General features: G+C 39.9%; 1 protein-coding gene across 2 annotated transcripts in view; it reads right to left on the reverse strand.

The window, feature by feature from the left end:
• Window positions 1-4,244: 4,244 nt before the first annotated feature.
• The window catches only part of DOCK8 (dedicator of cytokinesis 8), a 225,805-nt gene continuing 204,109 nt past the window's right edge, over window positions 4,245-25,940 (reverse strand). For both annotated transcript variants that reach the window (XM_044659337.1, XM_044659328.1), the window contains 4 exons: window positions 24,915-25,058; window positions 23,172-23,278; window positions 5,985-6,155; window positions 4,245-5,344 (listed from right to left, as the gene is read on the reverse strand). In XM_044659337.1, coding sequence (XP_044515272.1) covers window positions 5,284-5,344; window positions 5,985-6,155; window positions 23,172-23,278; window positions 24,915-25,058 — 483 coding nt within the window. In that variant the 3' untranslated portion in view covers window positions 4,245-5,283. The remainder of the gene's footprint in view (window positions 5,345-5,984; window positions 6,156-23,171; window positions 23,279-24,914; window positions 25,059-25,940) is intronic.

A 25,940-nucleotide genomic window follows, 5' to 3' on the forward strand; every position in this document is an offset into this window, starting at 1 on the left:
AGAGATTGATACACTGTGGTACAATTGAACATAACAGACTTCTCTGCTAGCAGCAATGCAAGGATCCAGAGCAAGGCTGAGGGACTTATGAGAAAGAAAACTAGCCACATTCAGAGGAAGAACTGTGGGAGGAGAAACACAGAGGAAAAAAAAACAACTGCTTGAACACTTGGGCTGATGGGGATATTATTGGGGATGTAGACACTAAGTGATAAGTCTAGTCCAACTATCAATAATATGGAATTAGGTCTTAATCAATATGATACATGTTAAACCCAGTGGAATTGTGTGTCGGCTAAGGGAGGTTAGGGGGGAGAGGGGAGACGGGAAGAACATGAAACATATAACTATGGGAAAATACTCAAAATAAAAATAAAAATATTTTTTAAAAAGTTTGCCCATCACTGCTCTAAATCATTACTGATTGGAAAAATGCAAATTAAAACAAATCTGAGATATTAGATATTATCTGATACCTATCAAATTGGATAAACTGATAAAAGGGTAAAATGACAAATGTTGGAGGGGCTATAGAAAAATGGGACACTAATTCATTGTTGGTGGAACTGTGAACAGATCCAACCATTTTGAAGAGCAATCTGGAATTATGTTCAAATAGTTATAAAACTGTGTGTACCTTTTGGTCCAGAAATACCACAATCAGGTTTATTTCTCAAGGTGATCAAGGAAAATGGAGAATAAACTATATGTTCTAAAATATTTATAGCAGCTCTCTTTGTGGTGGCAAAGAACTGGAAACTGAAAGGATGCATGTCAATTGGAGAATGGTTAAACAAGTTATAGCGTATAATTGTGATGGGATACTACTGCACCAAAAGAAATGATGAATAAGTTAACTCTGGAAAGACCTACATCAACTTATGAAAAGAGAAATGAGCAGAACCAAGAGAACATTATACATAGCCATAGAAATATTGTTTGAAGAATGATGTATGTCCAGCTCTAGAAGAAGAACTGATAAATAGAAATAAGCAAGACATAGTTTTATATATACATATAGCTTTTTTGTCAAATGAGGCCTTCTCTAATGGGGGGAGGGAGTTAACTAGGTATTTTAATGTGACAGATTCATTTTTTTTTTAAAAACTCTTACCTTCTGTCTTAGAATCAATACCAGGTATTGGGCTCCAAGGTAAAAGAGTGGTAAGGGCTAGGCAATAGGGGTCAAGTGACTTGCCCAGGGTCACACAGCTAGGAAGTATCTGAGGCCACATTTGAAACCAGGAGCTTCCATCTCTGGGCCTGGCTCTCAATCCACTGAGCCACCCAGATGCCCTCCAGATTAATTAATTTTTTAAAAAGTACTTGGCAGTGGAAAACATTACTTGCATAGATGATTCTGAAACTGGAATTTCTTAGACTTCTTGTTGTGAGGTTCCCTTTACCTGCCTTTCTGATTCCTTTTCTGAATATGGGTTAGTGTCTAATGATCCTAAGAAATGGACATTTCTAAATCTGGGGGTTACCTTAGGAAACAATTCTAAATTGGAGAGTTCCTGAGTTTGAGAGCTGGATTCCAGCTCCCTAAATTTCCTTAATAGTGCTTCTTAGGGGCAGCCAGGCAGCTCAATGGATAGAGAGGTAGGCTTAAAGATGGGAGGTCCTGAGTTCAAATTTGGACACAGATCCTTCCTAGTTATGAGACCCCAGGCAAGGCACTTAACCTCCATTGCCTAAGCCTTTATTGCTCTTCTGCCTTGGAACTGATACATCTATTCTAAGACATAAGGTCAGGGTTTAAAAAATAAAATGAAATAAAATAACCTTTAAGATCCCTTCCAGTTTCCCATCCCCCCAAAACCAGCAGCAGCAGCAGCAGCAGCAGGAACAACAAAACAACACAAAAAACAGGCTTCTTAGAGGAGAATGACCACAAATAGAGGTTTTCCTGTAACGGAAGGATAATGCAGTGCCATGGCTGGCCAGATCTGAACCTTGCTGACCTTCCATAATAATTCTAATGAGTAATTTACATGGGGGGGGGCCTCTGGGATGACTAGGAAAGAGCTTTTTTAGCTGACACACGGATCTTTACCTTCTGGAGCAGTGTACGGGCAAGAATAGCTATTGGAATGTTTCATGTTTCTGAATGTTTTTACAGGTTTCTGTATGGTTTTTTTTGTCATGCCTTTTCTGGAGGGAAGGGGAAAAAGCTGTGTCATGCCTGATAGCCATATTACACATTGAATACCTTCGTGTACTCTATTCCCTTTAGAGATTTCCCTGGAATTTATTCTAGGGTGGGTGCAGAGACAAAAAAAAAAGCCCCAGGCAGGATGGTGCAGATCAGATTAGGGGAGCTGCTGGGAACACAGCCATCTCAGAAAGATGTAAACTGCACTCAGGAGTCACTCTATTGGGAAGCATGGTTGCAATTGTAGGAACCATTTACCATTGGGGTTTCTAAATTGGATATCTTTTTTTTTTTTTTAACCCTTAACTTTCATCTTAGAATCAATAGTGTGTATTGATTCCAAGGCAGAAGAGCTGTAAGGTCTAGGCAATGGGGGTTAGGTGACTTGTCCAGGGTCACACAGCTAGGAAGTATCTGAGGCCAAATTCGAACCTAGCACCTCCCATCTCTGAGCCTGGCTTTCTTCCCTCTGAGCTATCTAGTTGCTCCTTTGGATATCCTTTTTTTTTTTAAACCCTTACCTTCTATCTCGGAATTAATATTCCAAGGGAAAAGAGTGGTAAGGGCTGGGCCATGGAGGTTAAGTGACTTGCCCAGGGTTAAGTAACTAGGAAGTGTCTGAGGCCAGGTTTGAACCTAGGACCACCCATCTCTAGTCCTGGCTCTCAATCCACTGAGCCATCCAGCTGCTCCTTATCTTTTTTTTTTTTTAATTTTTAAAATGTCTCCCTCTCCTTTTCCCTGCCTTTCCTGGAGCTGACAAGCAATGCCACTGGGTTCTACATATATTACTTTGGATAATTTTTTAAGTGATTTGCCTGATATGGATAAAAGGAGACAATAGTGAAGAGGAATGTAAAAATGCAAATAATTAGGATAGGGGAAATGAGGGTGATTCTGAATGGGTCCAGGAATGTTCCAAAGGAGAAGGGACTCTGTCTTTATGAATATTCCCAAACAGACTAGAGCAGTGGTTCCCAAACTTTTTTGGCCTACTTCCCCCTTTCCAGAAAAAATATTACTTAGCGCCTGGAAATTATGAAACTATTTATTGAACTCAGAATAGAATGTAATAAAAAAAAATAGTGTGGCCATCATTGCCTCCCTGGATCGCTGCAGCACCCACCAGGGGGCGGTAGTGCCCACTTTGGGAATCATGGAGTTTGAAGCAATGTTGGATACCAAAGGCCCAAACAAAGCAATTTTGTTTTCCTGAGATTCTTTTAAAAATCTTTTACATATGTATTCATTTATAGATGAATGGGTTAATATATACACATATATATGTACTCATATATACACATGGCCCTCCCCATACATATGGCTGCGTATATTTACAGAGTATAAATTAAAAGCCCAAGTACCTATACTGAAAGACCTCCCATAATTTTATCTTTTTTAAAATCTGAAACTTGACCTCCACTTGGGGCAGCTGGGTGGCACAGTGGATGGAGCATCAAGCCTGGAAAGGACCTCCATTCCAATCCAGAAAACCCCAAAGGGAATCAGGAAGGGCCAGACAGGATTGGAACAACCTAACAACAAGAGGGCCCCGAGGGGTTATGTGATTAGCCCAGGCTCCCATAGACTGTCAGAGGTAGAATTTGAACTCAAAGTCTTTCTAACTCTATCCACTGTGACAGATCTGCAAAAAAAAAAATCATGACTATGGAGATGAAAGCATATTTGGGGAGCACAGACCAGGAGCCACCCTATTTGTAGAACAATAATTTGTTGATCACATGGTTCAGTGGGGATATGCTTGGGGATGATGACTTTAAATGTTCACTCTATTGCAAATATTAATTATAGGGAAATGGGTTTTGAACAATGACACGTAAAAAACCCAGTGGAATTGCTTCTTGCCTATGGGAGAGGGTTGGGAGGAGGGAAGGGAAAGACACGAATCATTCCAAATTAATTAAATAAAAAATGAAAAAAAAATTTGTTAGAAGAAAAGCCATATGCCTGTTTCTATACTAAACATTCCCTTCTCTGAGTAATTAAAGAATTGAAAAGATGACAAAACAGCCTTTGGAGGGTGAAAATAGGAGCTATATTTTAAAATAAAAAATACTGAGCTCTCTGCTTACATTTATTATAACAGTTCAATTTATTCAGCCACTTAAAAATATATAATTTATATCTTATATCATAACTTTGTTCTCGTTTGCCTAAAAAAAACTCCCAGAATTCAGCAGAACTGAGAGCCGCAGTATATACAGCGCAGATGCAAATAGGTCGGGTGATAACAAAGTTTCCCGAACTGAGAACTTGGAGCCTAACATAAAATGGGGTCCCCAAAGAGAAACCTGAAAAGGAAAATTCTACAGGCTAAAAGGGTTTTGAGTGAGTGTGTGTGTGTGGGGGGGGGTGGGGCTCCCCGTTTCTCAGGGTCCCACTGAGATTTCCTAAATTGGTGTTCAGAATGCATTCCTCGAAATAAGCTGATGTTCATTTAACTTCCTAACAACAATGAAGTGAAATGAAATTGTGCAACTGCGTGAGTCCCGGGTGAACCTCCAGGGAAATGTATAAATAAATCGTTTTATCCCCAAATGACTTATCCCCGGGTCTTGCAGACTTCAAGTGAGAGACCTGTTTTATTCCCTGTACATTTATGGAAAGAGTTCCCTCCAGCCCACCCCAACCGAGAGAGAAGCGCAATTAACTCCCAAAGGGGATGCCAGCCCCATTTTCCATCTTGCCTCAGCTGATTCAGTGACCCAAGCAGACCCCAAGGGAAGCCAGAGGAAGCCGGCCCTCTGGGTAAACAGCGATTGGCCACTGGGCAGGAAACGATGATTTTTTAGATGCCTTGTTTTGTACAATCCGATGAACAACATGGCTCGATAAATACACAAGGAGCCCGCGCGGGTCCCCTGGGTCCTTCTCTCGCCCCGCATCCTCCCCCACCCAGCCGAATCCCGGGATAGATGTGGCAGGACTGCTGCTTCTCTCTGGGCTGTGGTGCATTCGGCCTCCGGGCGCTCCGAGGGCTGCCTGCCGGGGGCTGTGTGGGCCACCGGGAGCGGAGAATGTCCTTCATTTATATATTTATTTATTTTACAAAGCGCTGGAGTGTTCTCCTTCCCGGCGGCGTCTGTAGGGGTGAAGGCAGCTTTTCCTTAGGTGCCCTGGGACAACTGGCTTTCGCATTTCCTGAAACTAGATCTGTGGAAAGAGTTCCTGAAATTCAGAAGAGAAAAAAAAAAAAAGTGAGGTGAGAAAGATCAATCGGTCTTTGAGAGAAAAGAGGAGGGGAAAGCACTGGGCTTGAAGGGAAGCGTATTAATCATGGAGAAGGCAGGGAGTGAGCGGGGCCGGCCGTCCTCACTTCATGCTGTGCCCAAAAAGCCCACACCCGGGGAAGGCCATGGCTGGAGGCCAGCATCAAAGGGCCCCACAAGGGTCAAAGAGAAGGGCCCAGAGACAGATCTCCTTCTGACCTGCCATCTTCTAGGTCTCATATATATATATATATATATATATATATATATATAATATACATCATATATAAATTGCATGTAATTTATATAATATATAATAATAAATAAAATCAATTTCTATAATATTTATTTTTATTTATATATTTTAAAAACTCTTATCTTAGAATCAGTACTATGTTTTGGTTCCAAGGCCAAAGTGTGGCAAGGGCTAGGCAATTGGAGTTAAGTGACTTGGCCAGGGTCCCACAGCTAGGAAGTGTCTGAGGTCATATTTGAACCCAGGACGTCCTGTCTCTCTAGGCACTGAGCCACCCAGCTGCCCTGGATGAAATGTTAAGAATATTTAATGGTACCCTCTTTACACATTATCCCAGGGTTACCTTTTTTCACTTTGAACTCTGAATATTGGCTTGTAAAGCTCAGGGATTTTCCGTTCAATCATGGGTCTGAGATTTTCTTTCAGTTTATTGTAGTTCTTCTTGAGCTCCTGCTGATACTCTCTCTGATCTGAAGTAATGAGACGTTTATTTTTCTCTACTGCCTCACCGCACCTGAGCAAAAAAAAAAAAAAAGTCAAACACAAGAGAAGTGTGGCTGCACCATAGTGGAAAAGTGGCTGGTGATCCTGTGAGAAAAAGTCACAAATGGGTTGTTCCTGGGACCTCAGTGTTGTGAATGGCACAAATGGATGCTTTGGAGCTGAGTTCTAGAAGGTAATGTAGTCATTTGGGCTCCCCCATTTCAATTTAGGGGCAGCCAGGTGGTGCAGTGGATAAGGTGTGGGGCCTGGAATTAGGGAGGCTGTGTGGTCCTAAGGGAAATCCCTTACCCCTGTTTGCCTCAGTTTCCTCATCTGTAAAATGAGCTGGAGAAGGAAATGACAAACTACTCCAGTATCTTTGCCAAGAAAACCCCAAATGGTGTCACAGAGTTGGAAACAATTGAAAAACGACAACCCAACAATGACTCTTCAATTTAATCCAGATCTCTGCAAAGGGTATTAATATCCCACTTAATGGCACAGCTTTAAATACAAAATATAAAGGCTCAAGATCAGATGTCAAAGTACTAGGTTGAATTCTGGTTTTGCCACATAATATTTAAGTGATCTTGGGCAAGCTTCTTTGTGCTATAGTTCCCTCATCTGTAGAATGAGGGCATTCAACTAGATGAACTCTAAGCTGTCTTCTGATTCCATATCCATGAGCCTGTTGTTGGTCATGTCTGACTCTTTGAGACCCCATTTGGGATTTTCTTAGCAGAAGTACTGGAGTGGCTTGTCATTTCCTTCTCCATTTATTTTATGGATGAGGAAACTGAGGCAAATAGAATTTAAGTGATCTGACCAGGGTCACATAGCCAGTAAGTACCTGCAGCCAGATTTGGGCTCACAGAGATGAGTTGTCCTAACTTCAGGCCTGGCACACAGGTGCCTTATGTTTCAATTAAATTCATCAAGCATTTACTTAGTGCCTATTCTATGTAAGACTCTGAGATGGGGTATTGGGAGCACAGAGATAATGGGATAATATTAGAGCTAGAAGGGACCTCTGAGGCCATCTAGTCTGAACTTTTTGCTTTAAATGAAAAAACATGTCTACCACTCATGGAGCTAACCATAATATGTTTGTGGGGAGGAGAGAGAAGGGAAATGAAACACAAACATGAATCAGCATAATGCAAATTAAAATAAGGTGGACCACAGAAGAAGTCAGAAAGGAGTGAGAGATTTGGGAAAGGGAGAGATCACTTCTTGCCAAGGAAATAAAGGAAGGCACTTCTTTGAGAAAATAGTGCCTGAGCGGGGTTTGGAAGGCAGAGAGTGGAGGGAGTATATTAAACAAACACATGGCAAATGCCCAGTGGTATTTTTTTAATCATACTAAGAAATGTCTCATAGTCCAGTTTGTCCAAAATATAGACTACAAGTAGTGAAGAAGGGTTCCATAAAGTGGGAAAGGTAAGTTGAAACCATAGGGTAAAGAGCTTTGAGTGACTAAGTAAAAAAAGTTCTATTCTAGTAGTCATGGGGAACCACTGAAGATTGTTAAGAAGAGGAGTGACAAGGTCAGTAGAAAGACTATGCAGCAGAAAGATTATTTTGGCAGCCACATGAAAGATAGAATGGAGAAAGAAGAGACTAGAGGCAGAAAGAACAGTTAGGAAACTATCAGAATAGTCTAAGAGAGAGGTAACGAGATCCTGAAACGGGATGGTAGCAGGAAGAATGGAGAGAGATGGAGGAGTAGTACAGTGAAAAGACGATGGGTTCAAATCCTGCCTCTGCCACTTCATAGTTGTTTGACCTTACACAAGTCAGTTAACCTCCATGGGCCTCAGTTCCCTCATCTATAAAATGAGGGGGTTGCCTCTGAGGTCACTTCCAGATCTAAACCTACATTCCTATGATCATGGGTTATTTGGAAGTTGGAATCCACAGGATGTGGTACCTGATTGAGTTGTTGAGTGAGGCGGAGGGGAGGGAGCGTCAAAGTGCCTTTGAGGTTTCAAGCCTGAGTGACTAGCCCCATTAAGAGATAGCTGGTGCCCAGTAAGAGAGAAGCTTCTTTACTGAAGATAAGGACTACACTGCCATCTTATGTATCCCTAAGACACAAAGAGTTGGACATGAATTACTGAATAACAACAAAAGGTCCCATCTTGTAATTGCTCTAATAAGTATTTGGTGAGATAGGGAAGCTGGGAAGAATGGACAGCTTTTATTTTATTTTATTTTTTAAAAACCCTTATCTTCCTTCTTGGAATCAATACAGTGTATTGGTTCCAAGACAATGGGGGTCAAGTGACTTGCTCAGGGTCACACAGCTGGGAAGTGTCTGAGGCTAGATTTGAACCCAGGACCTCCCATCTCTAGGCCTGGCTTTCCATCCACTGAGCTACCCAGCTGCCCCCATGGACAGCTTGTAGAGATCCGTTTTGGATATGTTGAGTTTGAGGAGTGTGATGGGGCATTCCAGTGGATCTCTCTAATAGGCCATTAAAAATACAGACTAGGAGGCTGCAAAAGGGGGAAGGAGGCAAAGCTCCTAATAAAAATGTGAAAGTCATGTGTGTAGAAATGAGAGCTGAAGAAATTAGAAGAGGCTGCCTGTGCAGAGTAATAAAAGAAGGCTGAAGACAGATCCTTTCTCAAGGGATAGCCATACTTCAAGGGGTCAGGGAGGAACTGAGTGTGGGGAGAAAGAAGAAAGCCTGAGGAGAAAAGGTCAGGGAGGTGTCAGCTAATGGTGTCAAATGCTAGCCAGAGGTCAAAGAGGATGAAGATTAAGAAAAGGAACCTGATGAGGCAATTAAGAGATCCTTGGTGACCCAGGTTTGCTGGAGAAGCTGGACTACGGAGAGGAAGCAGAAGTTACCAAGGGTAGAAGACACAGTTACATTTTGAATCATTTGCTTGGTCATGATGATGGATTTATCCTGAACCACATCATTAGACCCATTCTCTCTTCAGAACCCGATGCTACTGAAGTCTGTGGCCACAAACAACAGCTAAGCTAGCTGGCTGCTCACAGAGAGAGTGAATTGTGATGTTGGTCTCATAACTAAGCTAATGAACTACAGAGTAAGCGAGTGTTCCTTTGAACTCATCCGTCATTTAGGGACTGACAGAACCGAATTCTTGCCTATCTGTTAAATTTCACATTCAAATGAAGTGAAATTGCAGGAATTTATGTACCAAAGGTTGGGGAGATGGGGTGGGAAAGGAAAGTATGGCCCAGGAATACCGAGAAATGCTCACCACTCCCTCATTCTGTTTTAATGGCTTCTTGTTCAACGGTAATGAGCAAATGCTCCCTATGAAAATAAGCCAAATTAACTACAAGCATCAGACACATACTACAAGCAAATGACATTTAGCCAGAGTTGAGGGCATGTGGGTCAAGGTCAATGATAAGATGATGATTTTTACTAGGTGGCCTTTAGTAAAGCTAACTGCGTGACTCTTGATATCTTTGGTGGGGAAAGAGTGATGGCAAAGCTAACCAGCATTTTAGGAGTTTTGTAATGATGAATGTGAGAGAAAGCATGGAGAAGTGGATATAGTTCTGGATTTGGAGTCAAGAGAAGACTTGGGATCAAATTCTGTCTCAGGTACTTCCTAGCTGTGTGACTCTGGCCAAGTCATTTTATCTTACTGAGCCTCAGTTTATCAGCTGCAAATAAGAGGGTTGGATTAGATGGCTTCTAAGATCCCTTCCATCTCTATTTCTATGTTCCTATGTATTAATGATGCTGTTAAAAATAATTTATGCTCTGCCTTAATATGATTCTTGTGTAGCACTCCTTCTGAGGCTATTTCCTGAATTCCTACTTGCACTGGTGGTTTGGGGCTCCCGAGGGTCATTTATCTTTAGGATTCTGTGAATAACTAAGGGGCTATGGTTTTCTAGCACTGTTGCTCCTGAGTCCCTACTGGTGTGCTTTCTCTTAAAATCAGTTAGGCACACTCTAATTAGCTTTTAGAAAGGGGTAGTTATTAATATAAAGAAGTGGTTCCCAAACTTTTTTGGCCTACTGCTCCCTTTCCAGAAAAAATATTACTTAGCCCCCTGGAAATTAATTTTAAAAAAATTTTAATAACAATTAATAGGAAAGATAAATGCACCTGTGGCCATCACTGTCCCCCTGGATCATTGTAGCACCCACCAGGGGCGGTGGCACCCACTTTGGGAATCACTGATATAAAGAATACTTTGTACAAACATTCCTCCAAAAATCTGGGGAACACTTTCCCATAAGGTTTGGAGTCCAAGAGAAGAGCAGGCTTAAACCTATGAGAATAATAGCAATAGAGAACACAACTTCTGCAATTAGAAATTCTTTCTTCAATCTAAAGAAGGAAATCTTTTCTGGGGGAAGAGGTCAAGCCATATTAGGGATTTTCTTGGCAAAGATACTGGAGTGGTTTGCTATTTCCTTCTTCAGCTCATTTTACAGATGTGGAAACTGATGCAAATAGTTAAGTGACTTGGCCAGGGCTGCATGGTTTATAAGTGTCTGAGGCCATATTTGAACTCAGGAAGAGTTCTTAACTTTTCTTAACTCTAGGTCTGGTGCTCTATCTACTTTCCCATTTAGTTGCCTAAGATAGTAATAATATTTAAAAAATGATCAAACTACTAAGTCCCTGGCATTGTCCTAAGCACTGGAAATGCAAAGACAAGCATGATACAGTACCTATCTTCAAAGTGTTCATTGGAAAAGACCTTTAAAATCATTTAGTCCAATGTGCATTTTATATATGGGGAAAATTGAGTGCCAGAAAGATAGTCACTTACATACAGTAAGTAACAGAGCCACGTATGGAACCCAGACATCCTGACTGCCAGCCCAGTGTTTTGTGTATCATGCCAAGTTCTAATGGGCTACAAGCTATATAGGGACCGGATTTGGGATTACTTTGGGAGTATGGAATTCCTTGGCAGCTATGGAGCCAAGTAAGTCAGGATGACACCTTCATGAGTTCAAATCTGGTTGTGTGACCCTGGGCAAATCACTTAACTTTGTTTGTTTCAATCTGTAAAATGAGCTGGAGAAGGAAATAGCAAACCACTCTAGTATCTTTGCCAAGAAAATTCCAAATGGGGTCAGGAAGAATTGGATAGGACTGAAACACCTGGACAACAACAATAAGGAGTTCCTGATAAGGAAACTCCTTATATCAATGCAATCAGTTACTCTCTGTCCAGCTTTTAGTTTTAGAAATAGGATGTATCAGAGACAGAGTCTGAACCTAGGACCTTCACGCTTCCAAAGCTAGATCGCCATCAATCTCCATTAAAATTATGCCATACTGTGTATACAGGGCAAACTATAGATAAGGAAGTTATGTGTTCTCTTTAGTTAGCATTTATTAAAGTCATGATCAGGCTTTATAATTCTTTGTTTTATGTTTAAATTTTTTGGATCAGTCTTAAAATTTATTTTTAAAGAAATACTAAAAGAATAATAATTATTACTATCATATATAAATACATATACATATATATTCTTTCTCACTGTGGAGGACCCTTCTAGACACTTGCTGGCTCACTCTTTAGCCTGGCTTTTTCTTTCTAGGCTCCTTGGTAATAAGTTAAATCTGCTATCTTCCTAGTCCTCCCAACCGTTTGATCTTTATTTGTTCCCTCGGATTTTGCCTATCACTTCTTCATCACGTTTCCTTTCCTTAAGTCCATTTTTCATTCAGCAGCTGGTGCTCACTTTAAAATTTTTCTTAATTGAGTCCTCTTTGGTTACTTCTATGTGCTTGCAGGCAGCAGATGAAAGCAGGGAGAGACAAAGCTTCTAGGCTGGTATGTTAGGTAGATGGTGGTCTATTATATTTGGGTTGCAAAGCTGATTGTCTTGGAAAAATTGAGGGAGAGAAACTCAGTTGATGCATGTTGGCAGCAGAATAGTATAGCTCTGTGGGTCCAAGGCTCCTAATTGGTTGCCCCTGTGTTTCTCTATCTTGTGTGCTTGTGGAACAATCTAATGTGCCAAGTCCGTGTGCAAACTGCCCAAGGTCTTTGGCCCAGAGAGTGAAGGTTTTGGGCTGGGAGGACACGATTGCAAAAGGGCAGTGATAGGTATATCTTTGACAATAACTTAAGAGCCTTCCCTATTTTGGAGGATGAGCTTGTATCAGAGAAGGCTGGGCCATGACCCCAACTCTACTCATCCTTTTTAAACCTCAACTTTATTTGAGACTTTCTTATCTGTTGGGAAGTAAGACATTGAATAAAAAAAAAAAAATCCCAACCTCTCCATTTACAAGGAAATGTGTTTTAACTATCCCTGAGAATGAGGAAATTCATGAATACTATAATGTCCTGTAATGAGAAGGGGCCAGAAATGCAGGCTACTGAGATGGAGAGGTCTCTGAAATTGTTAAAGAGGGTAGAGAAGAAAGTGTCCAGGATGTAGACTTAATTGGCATATTTTTTCTTACTTCTTCAGGTGAATCTGTGCTAATATAGAGAAGTGGCATCTTCCCTCAAACATCCCCAATCAGGGGTATGAAATCGAGCTCCTTTCCTTAAAGACAGAATTGGATAACTCAGTCCTTTATAGGGACTTTTTATATTGGTCATAGCAGGGGGATGAGATGTGGGTTCAGTCTGGGACCAGAAACTGGAAGGTGTCTGCCCTGAAAACTTTCCGGGAGGGATCCCTGCATTTCACATACTGTACCAGAAAGTTTGAAGTGGCTATTTCTAAGGTCTCCTGATACACAACATAAATAGAAAAGGGAATTATTCTTTTGCAATGGTATTTTCAGAGCTAGTAAGTGTGGTCAAAAAGTCACTTGACTTGGAATCAGTTGACCTAAGTTTTAATTTTGGTCAGACACTAGCTATCTAATCATGGAGACACATGGTGCTAGAATCTCATTGTCTTTCTCTGTAAAATGAAAGTAATAATACTTACACTTCCCTTATAGAATCATTACGTAAAATTTAAAAGGTTATACATGTCTGAGTTGTTGTTATAATAACTATTGCCTGATTATTATCAGGCTCGCCTTAACTTCATTTAGTGGACAGAGCTCTGGATGTGGAGTCAGGAAACCCTGCATTTGAATCACGCCGCAGAAATTCACTAGTTGTGTGAACTTGGGCAAAACATTTGACTTCTCAGAGTCTTAGTTTCCTCATCTGTAAAATGAGGACAATAATAGTAACTTAATAGGCCCATTGTAAGAAACAATGATATGATACATATAAAACACTGTACTTCTTAAGATAGGGGCAGCTAGGTGACAGAGAGGATAGAGAATCAAGCCTGAAGTCAGGAAGACTCATCTTAATAAGTTCAAGTCAAGTCTAAGGCACTTACTAACAGTGTAACCCTGGCCAAGTCACTTAGTCCTGTTTGCCTCAGTTTTCTCATCTGTAAAATGAGCTGGAGAAGGAAATGAGAAACTACTCCAATATCTTTGCCAAGATAACTCCAAATGGAGTCACAAAGAGTCAGACATGACTGAAAAATGACTGAAAATCTTTAAAGTGCTATATAAATGCGAGCTTTTTAAGCCCTGACTTAAGGATGAACTTCATGGGATTTACAGAATCATGGATCTCTCAAATGTAAGGGAATCTGTGAGGTCTGTAAGAATTCTCTAGAGTTGGCTTTAGAAATTAGCACTTTCCCCTCCCCTCTTCCCATTTCCTCTCCTCTCTTTTAATTGGATTGAATTGAATTTCTCTTAGAGAAATGATAATAGGAGCATAGCTGAGAGCTTGAAGAGACTTTAGAATTCATTAGATAAAACTCCCTCATTTTGTAGATGAAGAAACTCAGACCTAGAGAGTTTGATATGGCCAATTATGCTGATAGTTTTCCCAATATTAAAACTGCCTTGCATTCCTGCTATAAATACTACCTGATCAGAGTGAGTAATCCTTGTGATATATTGCTGTAGTCTCTTTGCTAGTATTTTATTTAAGATTTTTACATCAGTGTTCATTAAAGAAATTGGTCTGTAATTTTCTTTCTTTGCTTTTGGTCTTCCTGGTTTAGGTATCAGTACCATATTTGTGTCATAAAAAGAATTTGGCATGACACCTTCTTTGCTTATTTTGCCAAATAGTTTGTATAGTATTGGGATTAATTGTCTTAAAATGTTTGATAGGATTTATTTGTGAATCCATTTGGCCCCAGGGATTTTTTCTTGGGGAGTTCATTGATGGCTTATTTAATTTATTTTTCTGAGATGGGATTATTTAAATATTTTATTTCTTCTTTTGTTAATCTAGAAATTTATATTTTTATAAATATTCATCCATTTTACCTAGATCATCAGATTTATTGTCATATATTTGGGCAAAATAGTTCCTGATGCTTGCTTTAATTTTCTCTTCGTTAGAGGTAAAAATTACCCTTTTCATTTTTGATATTGGTAATTTGATTCTCTTTTTTCTTTTTTTAATCAAAGTAACCAGTACTCTATTTATTTTATTTGGGTCTTTTCACAGACCAGCTCCTTGTCTTATTCATTAATTCAATAATTTTTTACTTTACATTTTATTAATTTCTCCTTTAATTTTTAGGATTTCCAATTTAGTCTTTAAATGGGGAATTTTAATTTGTTCCTTTTCTAGTTTTGTTAGTTGCATGCCCAGTTCATTGATCTGCTTTTTCTCTATTTCATTAATATAAATATTCAGGAATATAAATTTCCCCGAGTACAGCATTGGCTGAATTCCATAAAAACTGATATGTTGTTGTCTCCTTATTGTCATTCTCTTCAGTGAAATCAGTGGTTGTTTCTATGATTTGTTCTTTGACCCACCCACTTTGAAGAATTAGATTATATAGTTTCTAATTATTTTTTAATTTGCCTTTCTATGAACTTATTGACCATAATTTTTATTGCATTAGGATCTGGAAAAGTTGCATTTATTATTTCTGCTTTTCTGTATTTGGCTGTTAAGTTTTTATGCCCTAGTACATGATTAATTTTCGTATATGTATCACGTGCTGCTGAAAAGAAAGACTTCTAGTATTTTTGTCAAGAAAATCCTAAATGGGAACACAAATGAAAACAGTTGAATAACAATAAAAGCAGGAAATCAGAGTGAATAGATGAGGGAGGAAAGAAGGCAGACTCAAATTATAACCAGCGATAACCCTGCTCATCTCTTTTAAGTCCTTGAGGTCATGGTAAGGGAGGGAGGCTGGTAAAGAACCCCAGTCTAAGGTTTAGAAGGTTCCCTAGGTTGTTCTCCCTTTCATGGCTTGGTTTGGCTCCATCTGTTGTTTGAGGTCTCACTGACATTGGCAGCAAGACAGAGGTCATACTTCACATGTATAGAGTCCTCCTGAACTAGGTATGCCCCTTATGTTTATGGGTCAACGAGGCTTTTATTTACTATAAGGCATGTAGAGCTCCACTCTCCAGTTGTTTTAATACAAATACCACACACTTCTTTGGACTGCTGTAAGAAAATTTTTTACTTCTTCCCTTTGACCAGTTCTGACTCTGTTTAGAGAAGAAAAATAGCCCATTGCTTCTAATCTTCTGATATCATAAGACTAAATATATAAGCTGGAAGTGAACTGCTTATTATGATTTATATAGTGCCTTAAGATTTGGAAAAAAAATACGCGCTCTTATTTGATCCTTATAACAATCCTATGAGATAGATGCTATTATCAAATCCATTTTATAGATGCATAAATAGATTGAAAGTAGTTAAGTGACTCAGAATCACACAGTTAGGCAAGTATCTGATGCAGATTAAAATTTGGGTCTTTCTGATTCCAAAGGTGACATTCTCTCTATTTCACCATCTAGCAGCCTTAGAGAGCATTTTGTATAACCTGCTCAGTTTGTAGATCATAGAGTCATAGTTATAGAGTGAAAGGACTCTCAGATGTTCAGAGGTTGAAGATCTAGAACTCAGAGAGAGACCTACAGAGCCCCCAGAAGCCATTTAATCCAACCTCCTCTCCTTATAGATGAGGAGACTGAGGTCCATGTAAATTCAGTGAGTTACTCAAGGTCACATGCAGAACTCAGTTTCACTGAGGAAACAAATTTTTGATCTTCTGAGCATATTGATTTATTAAGCAATGCATGCCAATTGCCTAACAATTGCTTTTTTCTCAGTTTAGGGCTGGACCCTCACCCCCCCCCCCACCCTCCCAATCCCCCCACCTAAGGGGACAGAGACTTTTATACATTAAAAACAATCAATCAAATAAGAACAATTAAAGGGAGACAATACACCATTAGGTAATCTGATTCCTATATGGATGAAAGAAAGTTGGGAGGGGGATACTAAATAGCTATGATTTCCTGAATTCAGGAAAAGAGGTGGCCCACTTCTTCCAAGTGTCTGTGAACACTCAAAGGAACATGCAAACAGTAACTGATGGATCAGCATGGGCTAGTTTTCAGGCAGGATTTTAACCCAGATCCTCTGACTTCACAGATAGTATATATAGCACATTGCCGCCCCTTCATGAATTGTTTAAGCTTAACATCAAAAGATCCTATCACCAGAGATCTATATAGCTGGAGGGGTCTCAGAGGCCATCCAATCCAACCTCTCTATTTTATGGATGAGGAAACTGAGGCTCGGTGAGGTAGCATACTTAAGTCACCCTGCTAGTGATAAATGTAGAATTTCAACTCTGGTTATCTTGCTGGTTCTCTTCTTGCTGAACTGCACTGCCTCCCCTGTGATAATTCTCTGAGGCTAAAATTCAAAAGATGTTCCTGTGTCTATGCTGCCCTAATGTTAAAACTTTTCTTTTGACAGATGCTGAATTGTGTTTCCCCATTATCAGGCTGCTGGGTGGTGGAATGGATAGAACATCAAGCCTGAAGTCAGAAAGAACTGAGTTTAAATTTGACCTTAAACACTTACTAGCTGTATGACTCTGGGGCAAGCCAATGAACCTGCTTGCCTCAGTTTCTTCAACTATGAAATAGGTACCATAATAGCACCTATTTCCCAGGAATATTGTGAGGCTCAAATGAGATATTTGTAAAGCACTCTGTATGATGCCTAGCACATAGTTGGTGCTATAATACATTTTAATTATTATTATTATTAATATTGTTATTTATTTTTAACAGAGAGAAGAGGGACTCTAGGTAGGGGATATTGCATATGCTGTCAACATCATTTTGTTTTGCTTGACAAGGAAGGGTTTAATAGAAGTGCTGTTGAGATATTAAAAAAAAACAAGTTGTAAAAAAAGGAATGACAAAAATAATTTGAATATGTATTTTAAAAAGAAATTATATAAAATACTATATAAATAAAAATAAAATAAATGTTTCAAAATATGTATAATAAAGTATATATATTTTATAAAAGAAACTATGTATCAGTGTAAATGTGACTGGCTCTTTTTATTATAATTTTCTAACAACAGTCGGGTTACCTGGAGGGAAGGAGGAGGGGGAAGAAAGAATGTTGTTTCTATTTCATCTTGGCATCTGAAAAGTTAGAAGTGTTCTCACTTATCTCAGGAAATAGTGGTAGGTGATAGAAGCAGTAGCCTGGCAAATGTAGCAGGCCAGGTGCCAGGGGTTTTTAGTCTACTTTGACTTCCATCGTCCACCTGGAAGGGCTTCTTCCTTATCGCAGGATTCCTATGGCATAGGCTGGGTGTCTCTGCTCATATTTCTTTGGCTCACTTTCATCACTGAAAGCCAGCACTCACATTTGAACTTCAAAATCCCATAGAAAACCACCTAGCATAGTGGGAAAAGCACTGGATTTGAATTCCAAAGACCCATGTTCAAATCCCAGCTCTGACACTTAATGCTTGTGTGACCATAAGCCCTTAATTGCAGCATGTCCTAATGAACAGGGCTCTGGACTTGGGAGTCGGGAAGGCCTGGGTTCAAATAAGACTTAAGATACTTCCTAGCTCTATAATGTTGGGCAAATCATTTAATTTCTCCTCATCTTATAAAATGAAGGGTTTGGAGGTGTTAAAAGATGAGAATAGTCAATGTTAGAGAAGTCATGTAAAGAAAGGCACACATGCATGGTTGGTGGACCTGTGAACTGATATAACCATTTTGGAAATCAATTTGGAATCATGCAAATAAAGTACTTAAAGTAACCCTGAATATCTTTTGACCCAGAGGCCACTTCTAGCCATATTGAAGAGGGCACTAACAAAAAGAAAGATCTCATATCCATTTAATGTTTATAGCAACATTTTTTGTGGTGGCGAAGAATTGGGATCCAAGTAAATGCCCTACTGAGGCATTTCCCCAAATCAGTAAAGGACTGTGGTATGTGAATTAATGGAATATTACTGTCCTATAGGAAAAGAAGAACATGATGAATACAGGGAAGCATGGGGAAACTCATAAGAACTAATAAAAAGAGAAGTGAAGTCAGGAGAACAAAATACTGACTAAACAATGACAATGGAAAGAACCACCACCATAAACTGTGGAAAGTGAATAATGACCAACCTTACTATTTGTTGATGAATGGTAAGTTCATAATATAAAATATTCTAAAAAGAAAGTAAAATAAAAGAAATCCCCCCTTCCTTTTAAAAAAAATCTAGGCCTATGTGTGATATCAGCAGTATAAAGAACTCTTGGCATGGACACTCCCACCACTTATGGCAGATTTGCTTCTCATCTTTTAACTCCTCAGGTCAGTGAGTTGACTGGGGCAGTAAAAAGTTAACTTTCTCACCCAGAGTCATGAGAATTGAACCTAGTTCTTACTGACTCCATTGCTCTAGCCCTCTCTGTACAACCACATAGCAAGAAGGGGGAGATATATATTTGCAAATTTTTTAACTTTGACTTCATTAAAAGCTACTAACTTGTGCAAGATTGACCAGATCTAACTCCTTCTTTACTTAGAACTGTCGTTGAGCTTTATGAATATATTTAGATAGAAAGTCACTCATCATATACTTAAAATGTTAGACTGACAGTTTCCTCCACCAACATGGGTCACCAACAACTTCTCTGGGACTTAGCGAACTCTGTCTCTAAGAATTGCTGTGGCCAAAAATACTGACCACCTGGTAGTCAGCTTTTTAGTGACAAGCTTCTCCAAAGCAGCCTAGAGGAGGACAAATGGTCTATTACCAGATCCAGAGGAAATATATTGGCAATAAAAGAATATGTAATAAGATTTCTTTTCCTAGAATCTAAGAAATTAGTTCTGTGGATTATCCAGTGGGTATGTTCAATTTAAATTTTCTTTCTAGTGGGAGAGATAGTAAGAGGAAAAAGAAACAATAGGCAGCGGAAGAGAAAGAACCATCCTTTGGGGAAAGAAAATATGAAGGGCAGGTTACTAGGAAATCCTTGCATTATGGTAGCATAATATACCCCAGTGGCAAAAATCAACTGTGTACAGCAGAATAGCCCAGTTAGCAGCAGATAGAGGAACATAGCCTATTTTTCTTCCTTTCCTTTCCTTTCCTTTCCTTTCCTTTCCTTTCCTTTCCTTTCCTTTCCTTTCCTTTCCTTTCCTTTCCTTTCCTATCTCCTTTCATCCATTCCTTCCTTCCTTCCTTCCTTCCTTCCTTCCTTCCTTCCTTCCTGTTTTGGAATCAATATTAAATATTACTTCTAAGACATAAGAGTGGTGAGGGCAAGGCAGTGGAGGTTAAGTGACTTGCCCAAGGTCAAACAGCTAGGAAATATCTGAGGCCAGTGAACCTAAGACCTCCTGACTCAGGCCTGGCTCTTAATCCACTGAGCCACCTAGCTGCCCTCTGGCCCATTTTTCCATGTGAATTTCTGTCATTATGACTGGAAGGCAGGTATGACAGCAGTATATAAAATGTACCCTTTCTAATGGTAAGCTTGATTTTGAGGAAACAAGTTTTTGAGCTTCTATGTGCAGAGAGGTAATGTTGTCATTACAAGCCTGATGTTGACATTTTTGATGAAGAAAATGCCTTCAGAAGCCTGGGGAAAGTTACTTTTCTTTTGGCCCCCAACCATGAATTCAATAGGAACAGCTGTGCTGTAGAACTAGGAGTCAGAAGACTTGGGTTTGTTTCCTCCTCCTATACCAGGACAAGTCCTGTAATTGTTCTTATTTGGATTCTTCCTATATAAATTGGGAATAATCATCCCTCTGCCTTTCTTAGAAAGTTATGAGATCAAAGGGGAATAACCGTGGAGTGTCATGTCCATGTCAGCTATTATTGTGATAGGCAGAGGCCTTGCTATGATCCCATTGCCTTGGGATTTTTCAGATTTTGCAACTGGTAGAGAGAATCAAGTTGAACTCTAAGCAAAGTAAACACTAGAGGCTGAAAACTGTCATTTTAAATAGCAGATCCACATCTATTTAACACATTGCTTCCTCTCCAAATTTGTCTCTCACTTTTGCTCTTCACGGCTCTTTCCTTCCAACTGATCTGGACCCTGCCTAGATAAGTCACCCTAGACCTCTTAGTGCCACTCAAATGCCATCTCCTCCTTCTCACTGCCCCCATTCCCAACTGATCTTCCCTTTCTCTGAACTCCTCGGGTCATTACTGTCTGCAGTTATCATTTAGCATAGATCATATACCTTCACACAATTATTTAACCTTTGACATATATTGGCTACCTCTTCAGCTGGACTACAAGTCTTCTGATCTTTAAAGCTTTTCTCAATGGTTTATTGGAACAGGGCAATCATTTAAAAAATGTTTGTTGTGGGGCAAGTCACTTCACCCCCATTGCCTAGCCCTGACCACTCTTCTGTCTTGGAACCAATACCTAGTATTGAGTCTAAGAAAGAAGGTAAAGGCTTAAAAAAAAAAAGTGTTTGTTGGTAACAACATGACAGCCTTGCAATTGTGTTTCTTTAGGAGAAATTTCTAATAAAGTTTTACTTTATGAATGAGAAAAAATTGAACATTATTTAATTACTTTCCATTTTTGAACCTTTTTACAACTTTTCCTCATTGGGTCCCCCCTCTGGGAGTACTAATTCAATTCAGTTCAATTAACATTTATTAAATGCCCCCTAAATTTAAGATTCTGTCCTACACATCAAGGTTCTGAAAAGGAAGGTCAACATAATCACTTCCTTCTGTAGTCTAACAGGAGAAATTTAGTTTCCATGGACACAAATAAGCATAAGATAATGAAGACCATGAAAAGACAAGGTCAAACAGAGTGGTTTGAGAGATTCCGGGAGGGAAGGATTACTTTTAGTGAGGGATGAGGATTAATGGGAAGGAAGGTTTCATGTTGTACTTGAATAGAGCCTTGTGGGAGGAAAAGGATTTCAGTAGGCAAAGATGTGGGGGAAGTCTTTCTAGAAGTATGGAACCATATATGCCAATGTGAGAATACAGAAAAGGACTAGGGCCCAGGAAACATTCAAGGAGGGCTCTAGTGCATGAAGAAGAATGTGAAATGATTCTGGAAAGGTAGATTAGAATGAGATTGTGAGGAGCCTTGAAAACTGACCTAAGGAGCCTCTTATTCTCTAGGCAATGAGGAGCCATGGAAAGCTTTTGAGCATGATTAGGGCTGTGCATTAGGAAATGATTTTAGCAGAGGTGGAAAGGACAGTTTGGAGAAGGAACCACAGGGAGAAAATTCTGATTAGGAGGACAATGTAACAGTTTCCTGAAAGATTCTAGAAAGTGTGATATAGGGGACAGTGAGTGGGGAAAAAGGAAGAGATGGGAGAGGTAATAACAACAATAATAATTGATATTATGGGATAGGATTGATAGGTTTGACAACAGGGAAGAGTCAGAGATGACTCTGAAGATGGTGGGACCATGAAAAGAAGTAGGGAAATGATGAGGAGGGATATATCTTGGTGGGGTAAATAATGGTTCCAACTGCAGACGCGTTGGATTTGAGGTACTGGTGGGACATTCCAGTGGAAATTGGCAGAAGGCAGATGAAAATGGAAGTCTGGAATTCAGAGGAAAGACTAGTCCTGAAGATAAATGTCCATATAAATGAGATGTCTAAAGTCAACTGATAAGAGTGCCAAGGGAAAGAGTGTAGACAGAGAAAAGGTCCAAAGGCAGAAATTTGAGATTTATTAGTCACAAAATCATAGATTTTAGAAAGGCCCTCAGAGTTCAATCCCCTCATTTTATAAATAATTTCATAATCAACAACAATAATTAAATGCCTACTATCAAGTGCCTATTATGTGTCAGGCACTATCCCCAAGAGCTGTATGTACAAAGAAAAACAAGGAAGAGTTCTTGTTCTCAAGAAACTCAAAGTCTAATGGAGAAACGATATGCAAACAATTATTTACAAACAGGCCAATGCAGGATAAATTGGAAAAAAACAACACAAGGAAAGCATTGGATTTAAGGGGACTGAGAAAGGCTTCTTGTAGAAGAGATTTTAGTCAGGACTTGAAGGAATCCAGGGAAGTCAGAAAGTAGAGATGAGAATGGAGAGCATTCTAGGTATCATGGAAGACAGCCTGTGAAAACATCCAGCCCAGGAGATGGAGAGTCTTGTAGGTACAGCAAGAAAGCTAGTGTCAAAGGACTGAAGATTATATGAGGTGGTGGTGGTGGGTGGGGAGGCAGCTAGATGGCTCAGTGGAGTGAGAACCAGACCCAGAGACAGGAGATCCTGGGTTCAAATATGATCTCACACACTTTCCAGCTGTGCAAGTCACTTAACTCCATTGTCCAGCCCTTTCCACTTCTGCCCTAGAACCAATATGTAGTATAGATTCTAAGATGGAAAGTAAGCGTTTAACAAAAAGTATATGGGGGTGAGTAATATATAAGAAGACTAGAAAGAGAGAAGGAGGTCAGGTTATGAAAGGCCATGTAGAAAATTTTATAGATGATCTTGGAGGTGATAATGAACCAATGGGGATGATATGGTTAAATCTGTGCTTTAGGAAGATTAAGTTGACAATTGAGTGGTGGATGGATTGGAGTGGAGAAAAGACTAAAGGCAGGGAGGAAAGTGAGGACCAGGGAAGGCAAGTGACCTGTCCAGGGCGGCAAAGCTGCTATGGTAGCTTTAATGCTAATGCATTCTGGAATTCTAGCAGTCCTGCCATGGCTTTCAATAGTTTCGAGCCACTGAATCCGGGGCCACTTCCTCTCTTACTCACCTCATTATGAATTCCTTAAAACACAATCGAAGCTTGTTGTGATGCCGGTAAAGTTTGGGGTCAGCTGGAATCTCGGCCAAGAACACTTGGGCTACCTCTAGTGGTCCCTAATGGAAACAACAAAATACATTAATGTTTCAGTTAAAAGAAAACAAATTTCATCAACATTAAAAAAAATAATAAAATCAATTTATTTGTTTCAGCATTTTGGTTCACAGAGTGATTCATTTTTTATCCAGACCTGTGATTTCAGTGGTATTGAAATTACAGACCTCTAGTACAAATTCAACTACTGGGCATTCTCTTGCCTCAGGAGCCAACCTGAGGAAGGTAAAGGCTAAAAATGTGATTTAGAATGCCAAAATCAGAAGCCCTGGGTTCAAATCTCGTCTCTGACAATTACTAAAGTGACTTGGAACAAATCACTTAATTTCCTCAGTTTCAGTTTTCTCATCTGTAAAATAAGGAAGGTAGACTAGAGGTTCCTATAAGCTCTAGAACTACGATTCTATGACCTGCAGGGTTTCAGAGCCATGTTGTCCTTCTCCTAGGGCCCACTCCTACTCCCAGCTAGATTGTACCTGTGGTTTACTTATTTATTATTTTTATTTTTTAAAACCTTACCTTCTACCTTAGAATCAACACTGTATATTGGTTCCAAGGCAGAAGAGGGGTAAGGGCAAGGCAATGGGGGTTAAGTGATTTGCTCAGGGTCACACAGCTGGGAAGTGTCTGAGGCCAGTTTTGAACCCAGGAGCTCCCATCTCTAGGCCTGGCTCCCAATACATTGAGCCACCCAGCTGCCCCCTGTACCTATAGTTTAAAAGCTAAAAAGAATTCCTAGTTATGGTTCCATCTTGAGTTTTGTTGGGAGGGTAAAATGAACCCTGGAACTTCAGCTAAACGAGGCCTTTAGCCTCCATCTCTCTATAGATGAGAGCAATTCTTTGAAACAACAACAAACAGACTCCTCTTTTCTAAGGAATCTTCCCCACCAGGCATGGTCTGGATCAGAGAAGCTTCCCAAATCAGGTCTAGTTTGGACCCCAAATCCCCACGTTGGTCCCAAGCGACATAAACCTCTCAGGTAATATAGAATAATGGATAAGATTGCTTTTTTGGAGATAAGAAGACCCTGATCCAAATCTTGCCTCAGATACTTATTTATCGCGTGACCCCTGGGCAAGTGCCTTACTCTCACAAACCTTACATGTTAAAGAAAGGGTTGGAGCAAGTGACCTCGAAGGTCCATGCCACCTCTAAATTGATATAGTTAAGAACTGTGGAATGGGGCAGTTGATGGCATAGTGGACACGGCCCCAGGTCTGGAGTTGGGAGGACCTAGGTTCAAATCTGGCCTTGGATACTTCCTAGTTGGGTGACTCTGGGTAAGTCATTTAACATTGATTGCCTAGTCTTTGCTACTCTTCTGTCTTAGAATTCACAGGAAGACAAAAGGGATGGGTTTAAAAAAAAAAGGGATGTGGAAGCAGTTTTCTGCTTTACCAGCCTCTTCATCTTTTGGATTTTTTATTCCATGTTGCATGGTCATATGAAAGCAGGGGCAAAGGGAATAGGAGAAACTCTCTTGGGCTCATCTAAACTCTGCAAGTGTTTGACCTAAGTTAAATGGTTTTCTGTGTGGTTCAGGCTACCTAGATAAGACATAGTAAAGTGGATAGGGCTGTCATTTAAGGTGGGGAGGTGAGGTTGTACTTTCTTTCATCCTGGTGGCTCTTTTACCTGATTCACAGTGGCTCCCACAGAGCCTTGTAACACCATCTGAAGCATTTTGGCGTCCGGTGGCTCCTGGTTGACGGCCACCGCCAACTCTAGGGTCTTCTTCTTCATATCTTCAATGGCAACCTCAATGGGAGTCAATACAAACTGGAAAAAAAAATGGGAGTAAGTCATTGTCTTGTTCTAACAAATAGAGATAGGAATAGGGATAAGGATGAGACTTGTGATTTCACTGGTAGAGGAAACTCTTAGATGAGGAAATTCCCTCTGCTAAGGAAGGTCATCATCTCCTCTGCATCTTAAAACCTTAGAGGATTCATTTAATCTAATCCAATTTGGAGGGGCCATCAAAGACAGAGCTTGAAGTTTTGAAGAGCTTGAGTCTTCTTGGCTCCAAAGGCCACTCTGCCATGCTAACACAGCATATATTCTAGGAATAGGGACTGGATGTCTTATTGCATTGATATATGGACTCGCCAAATGAGGAAACACCTTTTTACAAATGCAGATAACTTGTAGCTTGTCTACTAGGTTAGAGCACTGAAAAATTAAATAACTTTCCCAGGTTTACACAGCCAAGATATGTTAGAGGTGTGACCCGAACCCAGGGCTTCTTGGTCCTCTATCATACCATACAGTCTTTTTGGTGTTGTTCAGACATTTTTCAGTGATGTTTGACTTTTTGTGACCCTATTTGGGATTTTTTTGGCAAAAATGCTGGACTATTTTGCTATTTCCTTCTCCAGTTCATTTTACAGAGAAGGACACTGAGGCAAATAGGATTAAGTGATTTGTCTAGGGTTATATGGCTAGGAAGTAAGTGTCTGAAGCCAGATTTGAACTTAGGTCTTCCTAACTCCAGGCCTACTGGTCTGTCTATCCACTCTGCCATCTAGCTGCCCCACTGGACTCTTAGTAACAAAAATATTGGGCAGAACTGGAAATGGAAGACAAAGAGGGTGGTTCAATTCCTGGAGACAGGGCAAAGAAGAGATAGTTGGAAGAATTTCAAAATATTCTGAATGAGGA

The sequence above is a fragment of the Gracilinanus agilis genome, chromosome 1, assembly GCF_016433145.1.
Source record: "Gracilinanus agilis isolate LMUSP501 chromosome 1, AgileGrace, whole genome shotgun sequence".
NCBI classification, from domain to species: domain Eukaryota; kingdom Metazoa; phylum Chordata; class Mammalia; order Didelphimorphia; family Didelphidae; genus Gracilinanus; species Gracilinanus agilis.